Source organism: Tachypleus tridentatus, chromosome 12 (genome assembly GCF_004210375.1).
Source record: "Tachypleus tridentatus isolate NWPU-2018 chromosome 12, ASM421037v1, whole genome shotgun sequence".
NCBI classification, from domain to species: Eukaryota; Metazoa; Arthropoda; class Merostomata; order Xiphosura; family Limulidae; genus Tachypleus; species Tachypleus tridentatus.
This window is the reverse complement of record NC_134836.1, coordinates 90,934,464-90,958,270: the sequence shown is the minus strand read 5'-3', so window position 1 is coordinate 90,958,270 and position 23,807 is coordinate 90,934,464. Positions and strand designations below refer to the sequence as shown.

The following is a 23,807-nucleotide window of genomic DNA, read 5'->3' as shown; positions in this document are numbered from 1 at the left end:
ACGTAGTTTCTGAAGTATTCTCTGTAAGTTACTGAAATCATATGCAATGTCGTTCGTGAGGTATTCTCTATATGTTACTCAAATCATATACAACGTCGTTGCTGAGGTATCCTCCATATGCTACTCAAATCATAAACAATGTCGCCTGAGGTGTTCTCTGTATGTTACTAAAACGATATTCAACGTTGTTCCTGAGATATCCTCTATATGTTACTCAAATGATATACAACGTTGTTCCTGAGATATTCCCTGCAAATTACTTAAATCATATACAACGTCGTTTCTGAAATATTCTCTGTAAGTTTCTCAAATCATATACAACCTTTTTCCTGAAATTTTTTTTGTAAATTACTCAAATCATATGTAACGTTGTATCTGAGATATTCTCTATATGCTACTCAAATCGTATACAACTTTGTTCATGAAATATTCTGTGCAAGTTACTCAAATCATGTACTACGTCGTTGCTAAGATATTTTCTATATGTTACTCAAATCATATTTCATGTCGTTTCTGAGGTATTCTCTATATATTATTGAAACCATATACAACGTTGTTCCTGAGATATCCTCTGTATATTACTCAAATCATATACAACATCGTTGCTGAAGTATCCTCTATATGTTACTCAAATCATATACAACTTTGTTTTTCAGATGTCTTTTGTAAGTTACTCAAAGCGTATAAAACTTTGTTCCCGAGATATCCTTTGTATCTTACTCAGATCATATACAACGTTGTTCCTGAAATATTGTATTTAAGTTACTCAAATCATATACAACGTCGTTCCTGAGTTTTTTCTTCAGGTAACTCAAATCATATACAACGTCGTTCGTGAGGAATTTTCTAAATGTTACTCAAATCATATACAACCTTTTTCCTGAGATACTCTCTGGAAGTTACTTAAATTATATACAACGTTACTCCTAAGATATACTTTGCATATTTATCAAATCATATACAACGTTGTTCTTGAGATTTCCTTTGCAATTTACTGAAACAACATACAGCGTTGTTACTGAGATATCCTCTATTTGTTACTCAAATCATTTACAACGTCGTTCGTTTAGTGTTTTCTATATTTTAGCTACTTAAATCATATGCAACTTTATTTCTGAGGAATTCCCTATATGGTACTGAAATCATATACAACGTCGTTACTGAAATATTCTCTGTAAGTTTCTCAAATCATATACAATGTTTTTCCTGTGATATTCTCTATATGTTACTCAGATCATATACAACGTTGTTCTTCAGATATTCTCTATATTCTACTCAAATCGTATACAACTTTGTTCCTGAGATATCCTTTGTAAGTTACTCAAATCATATACAGGGTCGTTCCTTAGGTATTTTCTATATGTTACTCAAATCATATACAATGTCTTTCCCAAGGTATCCTCTGTATGTTACTCAAATCATATACAATGTCGTTCCTGAGGTATTCTCTATATGTTACTCACATCTCATACTACGTTGTTACTGAGATATTCTCTATGTAGTACTCCAATTGTATACAACTTTGTTCCAGAGATATAGTTTGTAAGTTTCTCAAATCATACACAATATCTTTCCTGAAATATTCTCTCAATGTTACTCAAATTATATACAACGTTATTCTTGAGATATCCTTTGCAATTTACTAACACCATATACAACGTTGTTCCTGAGATATCCTCTATAAATTGCTTTAATCATATACAACGTCTTTTGTGAGGTATTCTTTATATCTTCGTTATTCAAATCGTACACAACTTTGTTCCTGAGATATCCTTTGTAAGTTGTTCAAGTCGTATACAATGTCGTATTTAAGGTATCCTCTATAAGTTACTCAAATCATATACAACGTTGTTCTTCAGATATTCTCTATATTTTACTCAAATCGTATACAACTTTCTTCCTGAGATATCCTTTGTAAGATACTCATATCATATACAACGTCGTTTCTGAAATACTCTCTTTAAGTTTCTTAAATTATATACAACGTCGTTCCTGAGATATTCTCTGTAAGTTGCTTATATCATATACAACGTCGTTCGTGAGAAATTCTCTATATGTTACTTAAATGACATAGAACGTTGTACCTGACGTATTCTCTATATTTTACTGAAATCATATACAACGTCGTTCCTGAGATATTCTCTGCAAATTACTTAAATCATATAAAACGTCGTTTCTGAGTAAGTTACTCAAATCATATACAACTTCGTTCCTGAGATATCCTCTGTAAGTTACTCAAATCATGTACAATGTTGTTCCTGATATATGCTCTATATGTTAATCAATTTAAAAACAAGGTCGTTCCTGATGTATCCTCTATATGTTACTCAACTCATATACAATGTCCTTTTTTGAAGTTCTTCTATATGTTTCTCAAATCATATACAATGTCCCTTGGGATATTTTTTATATGTTATTCAAATCATATACAACGTCGTTTCTGAGATATCCTTTGTAAGTTATTCAAATTGTATACAACTTTGTTCCTGAAATATTTTATGTAAGTTACTCAAATCATATACAACGGTGTACGTGAGAGATCCTCTGCAAATTACTCAAATCATATTTAACGTTATTCCTGAGGTGTCCTCTGCTACCTATACAATCATATACAACGTCATTCTTGAGATATTTTCTCTAAGTTACTAAAATCATATATAATGTTGTTCCTGAGGTATTCTTTATATGTTACTCAAATCATATACAACGTCGTTCCTGACATATTTTCTATATGTTACTGAAATCATATACAACGTCGCCTGAGGTATCCTCTATAAGTTATTTAAATCATATACAACGTTTTTCTCAGATATTCTCTATATATTACTCAAATCGTATTCAACTTTGTTCCTGAGATATCCTTTGTAAGTTACTGAAATCATATACAAGGTCTTTCGTGAGGTATTCTATATATGTTACTCGAATCGTATGCCACGTCGTTCCTGTGGTATTCTCTATATGTTACACAAATCGCATACTACGTTGTTAATGAGACATTCTCCATGTATTACTCAAATCGTATACAATTTTGTTCCTGAGATATCCTTTGTATGTTTCTCAAATCATATACAATATCTTTCCTGAAATATTCTCTCAAAGTACACAAATCATATACAACGTTGTTCTTGAGATATCCTTCGCAATTTACTAACACCATAAACAACGTTGTTCCTGAGATATCCTCTATATGTTACTCATACCATACACAACGTCGATCCTGAGATGTCCTCTGTTAGTTGCTTTAATCATATACAATGTATTCTCTATGTCTTAGATATTGAAATCATTCATATCGTCGCGTGAGGTATCTACTATGTGTTTTTCAAATCATACAAAATGTCGTTTCTGAGATATTTTCCATGTATTACTTAAATCGTATACAACTTTCTTCCTGAGATAATATTTGTAAGTTGTTCAAGTCGTATACAACATCGTTCCTAAAATATCCTTTGTCAATTGCTCAAATCGTATACAACGTCGTTTCTGAAATATTCTCTGTAAGTTACTGAAATCATATAGAGCGTTGTTTCTCAGATGTCCTCTGCAAGTTACTCAAATCATACACAACGTCGTTCCTGAGGTATCCTCTGCAAGTTACTGAAATCATACACAATGTTGTTTTTGAGGTATTCTCTATATGTTACTCAAATCCTATACAATTTTGTTCCTGAGATATTTTTTATATGTTACGCAAATCATATACAACGTCGTTCCTGTGGTATTCTCTATATGTTACGCAAATCACATACTACGTTGTTACTGAGATATTCTCCATGTATTACTCAAATCGTATGCAACTTTGTTCCTGAGATATCCTTTGTATGTTTGTCAAATCATATACAATATCTTTCCTGAAATATTCTCTCAAAGTTACATAAATCATATACAACGTGTTTCTTGAGATATGCTTCGCAATTTACTAACACCATATTCAACGTTGTTCTTGAGATATCCTTCGCAATTTACCTTACTCAATTCACATACAACGTCGTTTTTGAAATATTCTCTGTAAGTTACTCAAATCATATACAACGTTGTTTTTTAGGTATCCTCTGCGTGTTACTCTAATCATATACAACGTTTTTTCTGAAATATCCTCCATATTTCACTCAAATCATATATTACGTCGTTCCGCAGATATACTCTTTAAGTTTCTTAAATCATATTCAACGTCGCTCCTCAAGTATTCTCTATATGTTACTCAAATCATATACAATGTCGTTCCTGAGGTATCCTGCGTATATTACTCAAATCGAATTTACGTTGTTTCTTTGATAATTTTTAAATATTATTCAACTCGTGTACAATTTTGTTCCTGAGATTAACTTTGTAAGTTACTCAAATCATATACAACGTCGTTTTTGAAATATTCTCTTTAAAATACTTATATCATATACAACGTTTTTCCTTAGATATTCTCTGACAATTACTCAAATCATATACAACGTTTTTACTGAATTATCCTCTGTAAGTTACTCAAATAAAAAACAACGTCGTACCTGAAATATTTTCTATATGTTACTCAAATCATATACAACGTTGTTTTTTAAATATTGTCTATATATTTCCAAATCGTATACAACTTTGTTCCTGAGATATCCTTTGTAAATTATTCCAATCCTATACAACGTAGTTTCTGTAATATTCTCTGTAAGTTACTGAAATCATATACAACGTTGTTCCTGAAATATCCTCTGTAACTTACTGAAATCATATACAACGTCGTTCCTGATATATTCTCTATATGTTGGTCAAAACATATGCAAATTAGTTCCTGAGGTATTTTCTATATGTTACTCAAATCATATACAATGTCCTTCCTGAGGTGTCATCTATTTGTTACTGAAATCGTATTTTACGTTGTTCCTGAGATATTCTCTATATATTACTCGAATCGTGTTCAACGTTGTTCCTGAACTTAACTTTGTAAGTTACACAAATCACATACAACGTCGTTCTTGAAATATTCTCTATATATTACTTAAATCGTACACAACGTTGTTCCTGAGATTAACTTTGTAAGTTACACAAATCACTTACAACGTCGTACCTTAAATATTCTCTCTAAGTTACTCAAATCATGTACAACGTTGTTTCTGAGGTATCCTTTGCAAGTTACTTAATTAATATACAACGTTGTTCCAGAGATCTCCTCTGCAAATTACTTAAATCATATACAACGTTGTTTTTGAGATATCCTTTGCAATTTACTAAAACCATATACATCGTTGTTCCAGAGATATCCTCTATATGTTACTCAAATCATATACCACGTCGTTCCTCAGATATCCTCTTTAAGTTGCTTAAATCATATACAACGTCGCTCCTCAGGTATCCTCTATATTCTATAAGTTATTTAAATCGTATTTTACGTTGTTTCTGAGATATTCTATATATATTACTCAAATCATATACAACGTCGTTCCTGAGATATTTTCTGCAGGTAACTCAAATCATATACAACGTCGTTTTTGAGGTATTTTCTATATATTACTCAAATCATATACAACCTTTTTCCTGAGATATTCTCTGCAAGTTACTCAAATTATATACAACTTCTTTTAAAGCGTCCTATGTATGCATCAGGAATAGTAAAGAGTCTTCTTGTTGTCAGGCACGTTTGTCTGAATGTCTATGGCTGGAATCTGTAATATTACAATGAGGTCGCTAAGCAAATCCTTTTGTTGACTCGTTACAAAAGTGGTAGCCAATGGTACTCTGCAGGTAAGGTAAGAGGTGGTACTAGATTATTGCTTTACTTCTGATAAGCACTTCTAAGAAGGTTTTAATTAGAAGGCTTGCTTTAAACGTGAGTGTCAGATCTGGCAATAAGCTGATGTGTCGGATTCAGTTTAAATATTCATACCAGTATATCAAATATATATAAGGACTTTCGATGAAAAATATACACTCGACAATGTCATTATATATATATTTCTCATAAAATCTTTGAAACATCCTCGGCATAATCATATCATTGAAATGCTGCCATGTTGTTAATTCGGAAGGTCTTAAAGCGTACTTGTAGTTTTTATTGAAATTAATTAAACAAAACCATTATTATTGTATCTACGCTCATTAATCATATACCATATTAGATTTCTGGTATTTGGAACAATACATATTTATTTATTGTATTGTTTGTTTATTTTGTTTGATTTTGAATTTCGCACAAAGCTACTCGAGGGTTGTCTGTGCTAGCCGTCCCTAATTTAGCAATGTAAGACCAGAGGGAAGGCAGTTAGTCATCACCACCCACCGCCAACTCTTGGGCATTTATAGTATTAAAAGTTAATAATAATGACATCGAACACTTTTGAATAACACGAAATTTTCCTGTAATCGCCAAAGAAATATTTTCACACATTTGTTTGCACTATTGTTGCCCCCCCAAAAAAAAAAGTGGCACAGCGGACTTACAACGCTAGAATACGAGATAGTAGGCGGAGCACAGATAGCCCATGGTGCAGCTTTGTGCTTAACTACAAACAAGCAAGTGCAGTATTTTTATTGAATTCAACATTGTTCTTGTCGTATTGTTTCCATTTTTTTGCTAATTTCTGGTTCCAGAAAAAAAAAATGTTTTTCCTAATTTAGTCAATAAATCTTATAGCGTAAGTTAGGTATACGAGAATTATTACGTGTTAGTGATTCTAAGTACCTAAAAAATCTTCAAAAGTATCAAACTCAACTTACCAATATAAGCATGTTCTCATTACAAAACTCTCATCTGCTTCCTATGTATGCAAATATCTATAATTAGGTAATTTTTACTTATAAAAAGTGCTTGAAATATTTAAGTATCAAAGCAAACTAAAATTCAATCTATAAGTTCAACATATAATCAATTTCTTTTTTCCATGTAGGATTTCAAACGTGTCCAATGTTCTCTTAGATTTGAAATGTTGATTGAATACATAACGTTTCGCTATGAAGAATATTAAATTATTTTCATCATATTAACAGTTACTAATGCATAGCAGTGGTGAATAATGTTATCATTTCTTGTCATAGGCTGAAGTAAGATAAATATAAAACAACTGTGTGTAGTATGAAACAAGAAATTAATAAGAATGCAGCTAATATCATTAGATATTAATATCTGTTCTAAGCAGAGTTGTGTATTTAAAAAAAATATTCAATGTCTTCAAACAGTATTATAACTAATGAAAATTCCTTCTAATAAATTATCAAAAACTTATAGAATTATCTTAACCAATTTAAAAAATCTCATAGAAATAGCTTAAGTTTCGCTAGGTTTGTATGTCTGCGGATTCACATTGCTAGAAAGTGGGTGTGGTGGGCTGAGCTCAGATAGCCCATTGTGTAGCTTTGTGCTTAATTCCAAACAATCAGTCAATTCCCTGAAATATGTTTTCTAAAAATATACAAGAAGATTTTATAAACTACAAAATAAGATAAACATATTAAACGTACTGTGGCCGACAAGTTGCCCTTAAAACGGCTACTACTTTAGCCCACTTTTGCTCCTTTTTGAATTCTGATAACTATTATTGCACAATATTTCTCAACATATGGCCTGGTGGTGAATGAAGTGAACTCGCAATCTAAGGGTTGCTGGTTCGAATCCCCATTACCGAACATACTCGCCTTGTCACCTGTGAGAGCGTTATAAAAGTTACGATCAATCCCACTTTTCGTAGGTAAAAGAATAACCCAAGAGTTGGCGGTGGATGGTGCTTACTAGTTGCATCCACTTAAGCTAATCAGGGCTAACGTAGACACAACTAGAACAGATGATCTTCGTGTAGCAGCTATACGTGAAGTACAAACCAAACCATTGTCTGGAAAAAACAGATAAAGTAATGAATTTATGTTTTTAATTTAAAGATTTTGAATTTGTTGTTAATTTAATATTTATTATTAATATAAGTAATTATCAATGTGATTGTCATCTTTGTAGCCATTTTTAGTGCTTAGCACAAAAATACACAGCGGACTACTTGTATTGTGGCAAACACGGATGTAGAAAGTCGATTTCAGCTTCATAAGTTCAGAGATTTACCACTGAGCCACTGGAGATTATTTTTACAATCAATCATTTATATAACATTTACTTCCCAAGAGCTCAGCGGCAAGTCTAAAGGGTCATACTACTAAAATCATGTTACGATACCTATGTTGGGCACAACACAGACAGTTTATTGTGTATTTTTGTGATTAACAAGAAACAAACATAATGTGTTATCAACTGGTAGTTACTGCACTGTGCAAAACTCCAATGGAGTTTTCTCTGACTTCACCTATAAAGAAAAACTATGAAAATACTATTTTATTCTGCGATATGAGAACTTAACTATGTATATAAAACACAGATTCACGCGTTTATTTCTCCAAGCATTTTGTAACTACATTGTTGAAATACACAGCGTTACAAATATGTACAGATTGTGACATGGACCATATATAGATAAGAAATCTTTACATTTAGGAAAAATAATGTCTCTCTTATGACCGTGTATGTAATTAATTTGGTGTTTAGGCTTTCTGTTCTGAGCACAGCTTAGTTTTTACTGTGACAGGGGTTTAGTTTTAAAGAAAGCTAGGACTTTCCTGAAGTTAGGGTGTTGGGGGATACTGGTATCCCCCCTCCTTCTCCACGCTCGTGAGTGAGTATAATAATATTATCATAGAATTTAAGTTTTGCATCAAGTTACTTTGGGAAAGCAAATTAATTTAAATGGAGATGGAATCGGAGAAAAGTAGTCAGTGGCAGAGGAGGTAAAGTATGGCAGACGACAATGTTCGACATTTACTTAACAGCCATATTTTTCAGGACCATCATGTAGCCTACTAGTTAGCATTCATAATAAATGAATCCTTCAGTTCATGGCTCGCTTCTCATTGTCGCCGAAATAAAAATAGTGTTCGACAGTGTGAGGCCGTGCCAGACAAACGTAACCCCAAAGTAAAGCGACAGGTGCTACCAATTAGATAATCCGTTATTTTAAACATTCGATAAAAATAAATAAACGGAACTGAGTTGTATGAATACCGTCAAGATAGACATTTTAGACACACACATATATATATATAAAAGACAAGCTGTTTTCTAATTCACCATAGTAACCATATTTTAAAAGTACAACAGTGCTGTCATCTGTCAGGTTTGATTTTACAGAAATCCCAAATTTCGACCTGAAACCAGAAACTTGTAAGATAACTCATCATATATGATTGTATTACATAACTAAAACAAGACCCATCGGTGGACTCAACAGATAGTCTGATGTGGTTTTGCTGTAATAAAACACACACACACATTCGTCCCTAGTTCCCCTCGATGGACTCAGCAGATAGCCCGATGTGGCTTTGCTATATGAAAACATACACATACATACGCTCGTCCCTAGTTTTAAACGTTTTCTTGAAAACTTGTATATTTTCTAGATATTTTTTGTTTGTTTGTTTCATCCATACTCTCTACGTTTGTCAGTTTTTTTTGTCTAACTTTTGTCTTCCAGATTAACGGTTTTAGCTATAAGGTTAAAAATTAATATTCCAAGAAAAATATATCAGAAGTGTTGAAACATTAACCTCCGTTAACGTTTGCATCATTTATACAGTTACTTAATTTTATAGTTTCTGAAAAATATTTTATTTATATCATATAGAAACTGGTTAAGTGAGACTTTTATTTTTGTTACCGAGTTATTAAAGTTTAACCTAGCGAACGTGTCGTTCAGAACTTCTTTGAATTTGGTTAAAATTGTAGTATTTCACTTAGCAGCAGAGAAGTAGTTTCACACTTCTCTAGATCTTTGATTTCTTGTTTAAAGATCGATCTTTGAGAAAGTGACAAAGCAACAACAACCCATAAAAACCTTTAACGTTCATTCAGCGTTGCGTTCACATCTGCTTATAACAATGTTTTTCATTCTATGATGGATTCTAAGCTGCCTATAAGATTCTTTATCATTTTCTATTATATTTTCAGCCACTTGTAGATAACTTCACATTATTCAATGCATTCTAAGCTGCTCATAAAAAATTTTATCATCCATTCTGTGTTTCATTCTCAAATTCTTTTACATATCTTTTTATTCTCATTCTTCATTATTTTATTTGTATTTTAACTGCATACAAATAATTTTGTTATTTTATACTGTAAGTTGCTTAACAAAGTGTTCTAATCTGTTTATAAAATTATTATCATTCTGCGCTGTATTTTAAGCTTTAAGTCCAGTTTTGAAAGCCTTACTGAAGGTAACCTAGATTCAAATAATATAGGCCTAGCATGGCCAGGTGGTTAAGGCACTCGACTCGTAGTCTGAGGGTTGCGGGTTCAAATCCCCGTGTCATCAAACATGTTCGCCCTTACAGACGTGGGAGCGTTATAATGTGACGGTCAATCCCACTATTTGTTGGTAAAAGAATAACCCAAGAATTGGCGGTGGGTGGCTAGCGCAGATAGCCCTCATGTAGCTTTGCACGAAATTCTAAACAAACAAACAAATAATACTTTTACGAGATGACCGATACATGTGAGTAAGGAAGCACATTATGCTAATATAAGAAATAATAGGTAAGGAAGCAACGACTTATAGCATAAAGAGGAGTTTTATTGATGGTGGAATATATTGCAAATTTTGACAAAATATTGGTCTGTCGATACATGTTGAGCAGTGTTAGATAGAAAATGGAAATGAAAATTTTTAGGGGAATTCTATTTATTTTATTTTATTTATACTTTTCTAGGTGCTTGTGCGTATAACACTGTTCGCCCTCTGGCGTATAAAGATGCCAACGTCTTCTTCTTGTGTTTCTTCATTAGTGAACCAGACTCTCTGGAAAATACTGTGTACAGAGTGAGTTACATAAACTATTTTTGTTTGACTTAATATGTTATGTGTGTGTTTTATATTATGAGTGAAAAAATATATACCTATACATACGCACGCAAGCGCGTGTGTGTATACCTATATTTATTCGTTGTTCTATTTTAAACCCATATTTAAAAAAGAATAATTATAGAATCATTTCAAATCCAGAATATTCAAGAGATTAAGGGAATTCCAGTAAAAGATTGAACTAAATAATAAACTCTACAGAAAATTGATATGTTAGTTAAACCAGAGATATATTTTTATAAACTACAGGTTTTATTGAACTGCTGCTACTGTTACTTTAACAAGTACAGAAGGGCTCCAACACAAATTTATCATTCCGTATTTTCAATCTCAATCACACCTTACGCAACGCGTGCAAATCAGCCACTCTGAACAACCTCATACTTACATGATTACTTTTAGCCAAAGATCTAGATTGACTGTTACTCTTATAACTCATTTACTGTTGGAAATCTAGAGCTTTATCGGCAACATGCCCTCTTTAAGTCTACCTACACTCAGACCGATACTCTAAAGTAGGCTACACCCGACCCTACCAACTCTTTAGGCCAAACCACATTCAGACTGATATTTTAATATTAAACTACACTCGGCCCTACTGACGCATATTTTTATTGTGAAATCGAAACTCATTATGTCAAACGACGTTAAGACACACAGGAGGATACATTAATGTTTAGACATATTTAATTAGCTCTTGTATTGACTGTTTATGATGAATTTCTGAGACTGTGGTACTGAGAGTATAAGGGGTGTGGTATAAAATCCGTTGTTGATTCTTTTTCTTAAAGTGTTTCGTAACAATGACATCTGTGACGTTAACTATACATAATAACACCCCTACAGTTAAAAGGACAAGCATGTTCGGTGGAGGGGATTCGAACTCACAGATTGTGAGGCGAGCGCCCTTATCAGTTATTAGTAATGAGAAAAGTTTGACGGTATCTCAGTGTTTCTCAGCTTCGTTACAAACACATTACTTACTCTTTTATCGGTACATTTACCCTCGGTTTTGAAAACTATTCTATGAAAACTAACTTGTCTATTGATAATAGTCCCAGATGGTTTGAAGCATCATAGATTTAGGTAGACATCATATAATTTCTGTTAAGTCTTCATATACCACCATCAGTTATCATAAGTATAACAAATCTTCCAATTAATTTTTTTAAACTCTATGTAATTTATGTTTGTTTATAATGCTATAAAATAACGTATGATATAAATATAACATGGCTATTATTCTACCATAATTATGATTACATGCTAGTTAAATTATAAGATCGAGGTCATGAGCTTTCATTGCTTTAATATTAAGCTTTAATGCCATAAATGAAGACTGTGGTGTTTCTGAATGTTCTAAGTTCGACGGTTGTACAGAGCGTCTGAAACATTCCGAACCATGAGCACTTCAACATAGTTTATAGAATGTGCACTTCCAGTTATTCTTGTAATTCGAAAGAAAAAAGTTAGGAGTCGGTGTTTTCAGTCTCTTGGAACACATTGAACCATATCCCTGCCGTCTACATTGCTAGTGTCCATAAATGTTGCTAGCAGTTTCCCAACAGAATTGTAGGTAATGTTTTTCTCTACCTCTAGATGGCATGCATTAAATTCCCTTCATTTGGAACCAACCTTCTCTGCCAAACAGCAGGATTAACAGGACTTTCTCATGCTTAACAGCGCCATAATTTGTATTGTATCTGAAATTAAAAAAGCTAGAACATAGCAAAAAAGATTCGAGAAATAATTTATAGCGAGGTAAATAGATATAACAGGGTCGATAAATTGTAATTGGTTTGTTTGATTTTTTGTTTCGAGCAAAGTCACGTTGGTTTATCTGCTGTATCGATTGAGGAGAATCTAACCCGAGATGTTAGCTTTCTAACTGCTGTTCTACTAGAAAACTAGTAATCTCTGTTTGACCACAACGTTTCTGAGTAACAAATGAAAACGTTGCTATATGAATAAATTTAAACACTAACACTGTGTAAATCTATATACTATCAGATATACGTGAAATTTAAAAGAAAAATATTCACTTATTTGATTTTGTTACTATTGGATATAAACAAATTATTTATATTTCTCAGTATGCCATCATGTTTTATCTCTCTAATAAAATTAAGCTACATCTTAATTCCGAAATAATCCAATTGAAAGACTAACCATACTTATTATACCCAGTTTGGAAAACATCTTACGTCATCCCCAAACTCTTATGCAAGTAAACGTTCGATATTAATTTCAATAAAATCAGAAGAAAAAGTCTGTAAGAAGAATATTAATTGCTTTAAGTTCTCTATTTCAGTGGACACCGGCATGGCCAGGTGGTCAAAATACTTGACTCGTAATCTGAGGGTCGCGGGTTCAAGTCCCAATCACACCAAACATGCTCTCCCTCTCAGCCGTGGGGGCATTATAATGTGACGGTCAATTCCACTATTCGTTGGTAAAAGAGTAGCTCAATAGTTGACGGTGGATGGTAATGACTAGCTGCTTTCCTTCTAGTCTTACATTGCTAAATTGGGGACGGCTAGCGCAGATAGCCTTCGAGTAGCTTTGCGCGAAATTCGAAAACAAACAAATTTCTTTTGGCCAGATAGTTAGGGCTTGACTCATAATGCTGAGGGTCGCGAGTTCGAATCACTATCACAACAAACGTGCTCGCCCTTTCATTTTTAGGGGCGTTATAAGGTTCGGTCAATCTCACTATTTGTTGGGAAAAGAGTAACCCAAGAATTGGCGGTGGGTGGTGGTGACTAGCTACCTTTCCTCTGATCTTAAACTTCCAAATTATTTACGGCTAGCGCAGACAACCCTCGTGTAGCTTTGCGCGAAATCCAAAAACAAACAAACAATATTTATTTTCCCATAATTTGGTAAAATATATATTTTCATTTAGTTTATCTAACCGTATATATATGGACTAACACATATAATAATAACCCTGAAAGTTATTTCCTCTATACAAGAGGTATGGAAAGTTTGGATTTTGTTCTTTTCCTATTCTTTTTATATTTTTTATTGCTGTTGTCATCATAAAATATCAGAGTAACCGAAAATAAAAACCAACGCTTTATGAACATTGTAGAAATTTAATACCTATATTTGACGTGTTTTATATTGAAGGATTAGATTGGATGTACGCCACATAAAATGACAGATTTGATTTTATATAATATTCCATACTGAAAACGTTCTGAAGCTCATGACCATTTCTACGCATTAGTAGAGACTAGAAATCTTTTTGGGCGTCACTTTCAAACAATTTTCTGCGAAATTGAAAGTTGTTAAAAGTGGACAACCTGCAATCGGTCTATTTTACCGATTTTCAACCGGCCGCTTCCTACAAGTCGTTCAAACTATTTTGTGGTACAATATCCATAAAAATGCTGATCTAACATCGCTTTATTTCCTGAGTGAAATACTAAATACAACACATCCTCTACAACCGCATATCTATATACTTATTATTCTTTCATTTACTATTCCTGAACAGAAATTTACCTCCAATATTTTAATGAAAGGACGAGTAACGAACTAAAGATACTTTGATTGAGGCATTTGTTGTTCTTTATGTCGTTGGCAGGAGCTAATGTAAACGGTATGTTAAACATGTTTGTACTTGTCGCAACCCGACGCATATTTAGAAACGAAAAACGCGGCATTAAACGAGTCTCATGTTAACGAGGCGAACTCGCAAAAAACGTCTATGTTAAACAATTTGTTCTTAATTACTTGATGCAGCTCGCCGCGTATTTAGAGACAAAATTCCTAACATTAAACGCGTCTCGCGTAAACCGAACGAAGAGGAAAAACAAAACTTTACTTTAAAACAACGTTGCAATGTTTTAATAAAAAAGGTGCATATGAGACACGTATTATACTATGATGTAATGCAGAGATGCCAACCACTACGACTTGAGCGTAATCATTACGATTTTGGTGTAGACATTACGACTATACGCTCATACAGACAAATATTACGACTTGTTGCAACTCTCAAATTATTATATATCATATAGGCCTATACAATAAAGTGATAAATTGTTCCCCAGCGCTTGAAAGGGGTGAAGAGAAAATTTCTAGTGAGATACAAATAAATTTTGATAATAAATAAAAGACATAGTCCAAATGGCTATTTGCGATAATCATGTTTGTGCTTGAAATAATAAAATATATTTGTATCTCCGACGTCTACCAATAGTTTGAGTGCGGTGCTTCTCCATACTGGGTACGTGGGGGAATTCATAGTTACGTCATCAGTACTTGTCAATCAATCAGCGCTCGCGTAGATGGGTATTTCTCGTTTTCTAAGAGGCATAGAAACACCAGTACGATCGTTCACAAGATGGAAAAAAAGAGGCCTCGTTCACCAGATTGTCTTGCTTCTGGCAAATCTAAAAGAACTAAAACTGTGAAGCAAAAATTCAGGAAAGAGTATAGTTCAAAATATCTGGTCATTGCATCAAAAGTCAGTAACAGTCATGCATTTTGTACAGTTTGTCACATTAATTTTTCTGTGGCACGTGGCAAGATAAACGATTGTTCCAGACATACAAAATTGGCATCTCACCAACAAAAGGCTGAAACGAAGACAAAAACGATGCAGATAACGACATTTATGAGTAAGAATTCAGAATATGAAACCATAAATGCAGAAATGATGTTCACGCAATTCGTCTTTGCTCATAAATAACCCCTAGTAGTAGCCGATCATGCAGGACATCTATTCAGAAAAAATGTTCCCAGACTCTGATATAGCGAAAAAATATGGCTGTGCTAGAACCAAAACTACAGACATTGTATAAATTTTGGGTTGTGAAGATGACAAAATGATTTCAAGAATACTTACCAACAGTGTTTACAGTTTAGCCACAGATGGATCCACAGACATGGATGACTCAAAACTGTATCCAGTGGTTGTACGATATTTTGACCCTTTGCTTGGAAAAAAAATGTTTGTTCTCTTTTGACAATGGTGGAATGGAAAGAAGCTTCAATGGAAGAGAATATTTTTAAGCTTTAGGAACACGAACTGACAAAGAGGAAAATTACATGGGAAAACTGTCTTAGTTTTTCTTCAGACAATGCCTCAGTTATGTCTGGTATAGGTAAAGGTGTGATGGGGCACATCTCAAGACGACAGTCTAACATTTACTTCAAGGGCTGTGTCTGTCACCTCATGAATATTGCTGCCCAGAAAGCTTCCAGAGAATTGCCCTGCTCAGTTTCTGATATATTGATAGACATCTACTATTTTCTGGGCAAAAGTGCTAGCAGAAAACAACATTTCAAAGAGTTTCAAGAATTGTATGACAAAGAAACAAGAAAAATTCTACAACTTGTTAACACAAGATGGCTCTCACTTGGGGTGTGCCTCAGCAGAATATTGGACATGTGGAAGCCATTGAAGAAGTATTTTCACCGTGAAAAGGAAAAACTGGATTCAAAAAGATGTAAACGTGCAGCTCAGTCAGGCAGCAAGACTTTAACAGTCAGGATATCCTCTCAGCCACATAGGGACACAGTAAAGACACCCTCCCAGCCACACTGGAATATAAAACAACAGTATCCAAAAGCAGACAAAGAAACATTTGATATAACTCAATATATGTTTAGGCAGTCTGACCTTGAACTAAAGAAGACATAATCAATGAAAAAAAAGAAAACAAAAGCTAGCAAGGAAGTAACCAAGAAAAGTTGCACAGAGCAAGTTAGATAAGTTAACAGTTTTCTTGGACAACAAAATGAACTTGTTATTTTGTCTTTTTCTTCAGTCTGCATACACATTATGTATAGAGCTCTGATTACACAAGTTAAAAATATACTTGTCAGATACATCAAGCCAGAATATCTGGAAGGCAACGTCACTGAACTTGACTACAACAATGAATCCTTACACAAATGTGATGAGGCAGTTTCTATTGGAAATGCTGCCAAGGAATACATTGTTAAATGTGAAAAGGACCTGGACCTGATCAGCTTCTACACCAGTGTCAAGAAACACTATATTGCAGCTACAAATTACATGATGAAACATTTCCCTCTAAATGATGAACTTCTGATTCACACAGAGGTTGCTGGTCCAAAACTGAAAGTCAGCAAAGATTTCTCTTCTCTATGCTTCTTCACAGACAGGTATCTTGTCCTTTTCAATACACATGAGCATGATGCTATTGACAAGTTGGAAGAGCAATATTTGAACTATTAAATTGATACTTTCTCAGAAACTGTCCTTCAGTTGAATGTTGGCAAGTTTTGGGTTCAGCTGTCTACAGTTAAGGATGGAAATGACAACCAGAGGTATGACATTCTGTGTAGGGTTATGCTTGGAATTCTTACAATCTTCCATTCTAATGCTGACAGTGAAAGGATATTTAGTTTAGTGACTAAAAACAAAAACAAGTTCAGACCAATCATGAACACCTCAGTTTTGAGCAGTATCATAGCACACAAGATGTGTATGCAGTCAAATGGACAATGCTGTTATAACTCCCAACCATCCAAAGACATTCTCATGAAAGCAAAGGCTGCAAAACTATTACAATAATTGTCATAAACATGATATAAACTAGTCCTTACACAAAGGCTTTTCTACTTACTGTTTGCGGATGTTCAATGTTGTTTTACCAGTATGTTTGTTATTCTGAACTAAATAAGACATAATTTCAAAAAAACTTTTTAAAATTCATTTGTTAGATACACAAAACATAGTCATAAATGAGCAATCTATAGCAGTAATAAATAATAGTAGTTATAATAACAATATAATAATAAACAGCTTAGAGATATTGGTCAGGCTTAGTAGCCGCAAATGATAAAGGGCTTTGTCTGCAATCATTACGCTCAGTCATTTGAAATAGTTGGCATCTCTGTGTAATGTAAATTGTAATTAAAATAACATGAAGGAGGGCCCCGGCATGTCCAGGTGGTTAAGGCACTCGACTCGTTATCTGAGGGTCGCGAGTTCGAATCTCCGTCGCACCAAGCATGCTCGCCCTTTCAGCTGTAGAAGTGTTATAATGTGATGGTCAATCCCACTATTCCTTCGTAAAAGAGTAGCTTAAGAGTTGACGGCGAATAGTGATGATTAGCTGCCTTCTCTCTACTCTTACAGTGCTAAATTAGGGACGGCTAGCGCAGATTGCCCTCCTGTAGGTTAACGCGAAATTCAAAACAAACCAAACCAAAACATGAAAGTGAAAGTCGGAGAAAAGACATCTTTTTCCTAATCATCCACATATACATTTATCAAATACATATTTTGGGGCTCATCAACTCTTTTATCTTGAATGTATTCCTTATACGTAACTTGTGATAAGCACAGCAGTAATACAGAGTCACAAGTGTGCAATAACAGTTATTTCACACAGACGTTGATTTTTAAAGTTCTTTGGAGAAATGTTAAAATATTCTGAAGTATTTCTTAACGTTTCAGGTTAAATCAACTATATATTTTAAAAATACTCGGTATTTGGCTATCTTGAAATGCTCGTGCACCTTTCATTCTAAATGCGCATGCGTGCGCACTTCATGTCAACGGATGTTAAAAAATGTGCGAAAAATCCTTTGGTAGACATTTTGTACAACTACATATTAAAAGGTTATAAAGGTCTAACGCTAGGTTGTAGAATAGCATTATAACTTTATTTATGGATAGTATCAAGTAAGGTAAACCTTAGCCTTAACTAAACTAAAGCAATAAACTTACACAAGTTATAGTGTTCGTTTATTTCTTTATCGAATATAGGCCCTACTTGATAAAAACGTAACTAATTTTAGGCCTAATGTTAGCGGACTTATAGATTTTAGAGCCTGTACTTAACATTATTTTGTATTATTCTATAAAAATCCTGTATTTAAATAAGTACTGTTTTAATAAATACACTAATATGGCCACAACTTTTGTTGGGATCTCTGTCAGTTTCTACTAATTGCGAGTCAAATTACCACTATGTCGCTGCCAGAGTGAAATTAAATTGATAGCCTATTTATATTTGTGCGGTTTTTGTAACTGGAAACTATGTCTAGTAGCATATTTTAAGCATTCTCATGTGTCGTTTTTCATACTCGTAATCTGAGGGTTGCGGGTTCAAATCCCCATCACACCAGACATGCTCGCCCTTTCAGCCGTAGGGGCAAATATAATGTGACGGCTAATCCCACGTTTCATTAGTAAAAGAGTAGCCCAAGAGTCGGCTGTGGGTGGTGATGACTAGTTGCTTTCCCTCTAGTCTTACACTGCAAAATTAGGGACAGCTAGCGCAGATATCCCTTGTGTAGCTTTGCGCGAAATTCAAAACAAACCAATCAATACTCTTTATATACAACATTGATTAAAATAATAATTATTTTGGGGGGTTTTACAATTTATTTTTATTTTACCAACTTCTCTATCTGTGAACAAGTTCTTTAATTCTCAGTATGTAAATAAAATCAAATTCAATAATGATATAATCATATAGGCAATCAATGGAGAAATAAAATATGAAATTAGGGCTGGAATGATCACAAAGACAAGTGCTGTGTTCCTCAGATTATAAAACATTATAAAAATAACACGTTGTCCGGTCGTTTGCCCATCTGCATTTTACAGTGGTCTCCAGAGGTCAGAGATCATTCTCCTAACGTACCTGTCCTCCTATGTGGTTGCCAAAGTGATCTTCGCACTGACAGTGACACACTGACTTCGCTAGCAAAAAGAAAAAAGTCACCAGTCAGCTCGGAACAGGTTAGTAAATGTTTCATATTATAGCCACTTTTTACTGTCTAGACATGAAATATTAAAAAAAAACTTTAAAATAGATTTCTAATAAATAATTTAAAAATGGGTATAGAGATTGTCAAAAACGTAAGGAATAACTTGAATCAAAATACAAAGATTATATTTTCACGTCTACAGCTAGGGACTCTTAAGTAAGTAAACAAACTAAAACAGGAAATAGCTTTTTACTTAGTTCCTAGTTGTTGGTAGCGAAGAAAAACTTAAAGGGTGGAAATCACGACTCTCAAGAATCAACTTACTACTAGCTCTACAACCTGCAAATGAGTTTATTTGATAGCAGTGCATATATTTTGACACAATATATCTTGGTGATTTTGTTGTAGGCTTCGTGGTTTGAACTGCTTCATTGAAAAACTTGGTTAGTAGCGACAAGAAAACTGACCAACTCTCTGCTTCTTTTAAGAATCAATATAAAAATAGCCCTATTACCTGCACAGGAGTGTTTTAGAAGATTTGCCGAGGTTTCAATAAAATATTTATAATAGTTTTATGTAGGCCTGTGAAAAAGGGTAATATAGAGAATAATAATATAAATAACAAATGGATGAATTTTGTCTTTGGTGTTATTTCAAAAAGAAGTTTGTTTGTATTTTTTAGCTGGATGTTGCCCTATGTTCTATTAAATTTTTTGTGAACTTCCTGGATGAATATTATTATGAACCATTGTTGTGGTTCATGACTAAGTGAGTTCTCGATTAGTTTTTGGATTTTATAGTGGCTCAACAAATAATTAAAAATCGAAATAAATTCCGCTTATCTGTGTGTTGGGGCAGACAACAAACTACACGAATTGAGGTTTAGGGTCAAACGTTTGCCATAATATACATTTGCCAGTAGGGTTGAAGGGAGAATGAATTATGATCACAATATAATATAGTACAAATCATCCTGTTGACATAATATTTAAATCATTAAACATATTTTTTCCACTTAAGTTATAAAAGTTTCGGTCACCATAAGAGGTACAACTTAAAATTAAATCGATATTATAAAAATAAGTGTAAAACAGTTAGGTTCTAAGTACTTGTAACATTAAGAATATTGTATCCTTCTTACGATTTTGGTGGTCTTTTGATAACCGACATGAAACTTGGGAAACTTCAAAACTTTTTCAGGTAGTGGCTATAAACAAACTATAATCAAACTTTTAATTGGCATAGGGGCTTATTACAAATGGAACTTTGTAGCCATGTTTGACTGTTGTGTATATATCTATTTTGGGATGCGACATAATTCCTCATCAATCAATGTCTTTTTACTTGTATTTCTCAATCTCTATTGAAATTCGTGCAACGGTAACGTGTTAGCTTATACTTTCAGTCCGTTTATGTATTAGTGAGCGGCATTAATTATCGCAGTACTACACAGCGTATATTTATTACTTAATCACCTCATTAGTATTAACGAACTACACATGAACGAAAGGTCACGACTGAAATAAATATGGTAGATATAGTGTGGTTGACACAAAATTGAACACTTTGATTTTACTCACAAGTTCTTAGGAGTACAATACTGTACGTAGTCTAACTTATTAATAAATTGCTTCAGCAAATTGCACCCAAATTTTGTCAAACTTTATTTTAATATATTGAAAAATGTTTTTGATAAAAGCTGTGGTTATCATGGCTATTCCCTGTATTTTTAACTGTTTCTCTAGGCCTTAGTAGTTTCCAGGCAGATTGGGGCTACAACATACGTGGAAACCTCATCTAGACTCAGTGGCCGTAGCGTACAAGACGCCTTCGAGGTCGCATCTCTTGCAGCACTGGGCAAACTCAACAAAAGCCACGTCTCCGTTCCACGCCATTCTGCCCTAGCCAAGTCCAAGTACAAGTCTAAGCTCGACTTAAAGGATGACTTCCGGGATCGAACAAAAAATTGTATATTAATGTGAATTAAATCCATATATGTATCCTGTAATTGTAGAAATAGACATGTGAACTGTGGGCTTACCATGCTTTGCTGTCGAATTTGTCACGTGATTCTGAAGGCAGAATGATATCAGATGGGGCTTCTTGCCTCAAATCGAACGTAATTTGAGGGCTTAATTTGACATTATTGTAACTTATTAAATTTAGGGCATTGACCGGAGGAATAGAAGAACAGCCCGAGATGCTAGGCATACATCAAAAACAAAAGTATAACAGAAATATTTTGAGTTTTTTTTTCCGTGATACAAAAAATACCTTAAGCAGCCACAAATTCAACCACCTGCTGGAGCGAAAGTACGAAAAATAAGAATATATTGAAACGTTTGAATACGTTTCACTTAATTTGTTTATAACGTTTTAAGTTAAACATGTTTTTGTGAAAAATAAGATACGTAAGTGTTACAGTGACATGCGTACGTTACGATAACATGGAACTGTTTATTCACACAAACATTCATTTAAAAATAGTTTTAATAATACATGTTAAAAGTAGTTTAATCACAGTCACTTGAAGAACAATATATGAATGGTTTAGTGACACATACGATACAAAAGCTTTAATAAAGTGTTGGTGACACATCTATTTTCAACATATATATATATATATATATAACTACGTATATGTGAAATGTATATACGTATATGTAAATTGTATAGTGTTTTAATGTGACACATGAAAAGATAAGTGTGTTTTATAATCGCACATACATTCATAAAAGACTTTACACACGTGTCAAAATATGTTAATAGTTCAGTACCGTGTAAACATTTTAAAAGCAGTGACGCATACGGGAAACAACAGTTATATTATCTATTATCTTTAGAGACACTTCTGTATGAAAAAATATGAGACGTTTCAGTGATAGAGACACATTTTTGTGACACATGCACATGTGAAAGAAACTTTAGTAAGTTTGTGGCACATATCAAATATTACATTTTTTTAGTACTGATTAACATCCATCTCTTCTCGAAAATTTGTACACGAACTTTTCAACTACCACTTACAATATTGTTAAGGTTGAAGGAACAAGGTTTATCATTCTAGATAAAGAATATAAAAACTTGTTTTGTTAAAGTAAGAACAGTGGTTTGGCTCAACGCTATTTTGCTATTACATCAAATAAACTATTATATTTAGAAAAATAAAAATAAACCGTTTATATGCAAAAACGGCTCGTTTGGGTTGAGAAAATATTTTACATAGAAGAGCGAACAACGTTTCGACCTTTTTCGGTCATCGTCAGGTTCACAAAGAAAGAGGTAACTGACCGAAAGCTGACCACATTTTGAAAGGGGTTGTGTAACTGAGTGTCGGAATGTAGAGGGCGGTATTAGATGTTTGAATATATAATTTTATTTATTTTATTATATTAATATAGGTATAAAGGCGTTCCTTTATATTGGTTTATTTTGGGTTTAAGTTGTTGTATGAGTAAGGCTTTTTTTAATTTTGCGTTTGTTTATGTTTGTTTCTTTATTTAGTATTTGAGTGTTTTCTATGGTTATGTTGTGTTTATTTGACTTGCAGTGTTCGAAAACGTGTGAAGGTGACTTTTTATGTTCTTTGAATCTGGTTTCCATTTTTCTACTTGCTTATCCAATATAGAAGTCGTGGCAGTTATCACATTATATTTTATAAATAATGTTGGTGTGGTGTTTGTCAGTGTAGTTTTAACATAGTATAGACCTCAGTTTTGTGCCTGGTTTTTGAATAAATTTGGTATTAACTGGAATGTCATATTTTTGCCAAATGTTGGTTATTTGTTTGCTGATGTCAGGAATATATGGTATACAGCAGTATATGGTTTCGTGACTTTTTGATTCGTGAGATATATTTACTTTAGTTGGTTGATTTTGCTTTCTGTCTAGGTGTGTGCGTATAATGTTTTCTACGGTTTGTAGATGAAACTTATTGATGTTGATGAAGTATTGTTTTATTTTGTCTAATGCATCGTTAATTTTATCTGGCGAGCGTAGTTTTATGGCTGTGTTTATTTGGTTTCTTAGTATGTTGAGTTTTTGTTTTGTTTCATGTGCTGAGTCCCAAGGAATGTATAGTCCAGTATGGGTGATTTTTCGGTGGATTTCTGTTTTGAATTGTGTGTCGGTTTTTGTAATTTTGAGGTTAAGAAATGATATTTGATTGCTTTCTTCCTGTTCACATGTGAAGTTAATGTTGGGATGCATAGAGTTAATGTGATTGAAAAA

The 23,807-nt window shown here is 33.5% G+C and overlaps 1 protein-coding gene across 1 annotated transcript in view; it reads left to right on the top strand.

Moving 5' to 3' along the window:
* The window catches only part of LOC143235511 (rho-related GTP-binding protein RhoE-like), a 68,348-nt gene extending 46,210 nt beyond the window's left edge, over positions 1-22,138 (top strand). The window contains exons 3-5 of the mRNA XM_076473725.1: positions 10,720-10,829; positions 19,474-19,608; positions 21,323-22,138. Coding sequence (XP_076329840.1) covers positions 10,720-10,829; positions 19,474-19,608; positions 21,323-21,559 — 482 coding nt within the window. The 3' untranslated portion in view covers positions 21,560-22,138. The remainder of the gene's footprint in view (positions 1-10,719; positions 10,830-19,473; positions 19,609-21,322) is intronic.
* The last annotated feature ends 1,669 nt before the right edge of the window (positions 22,139-23,807 follow it).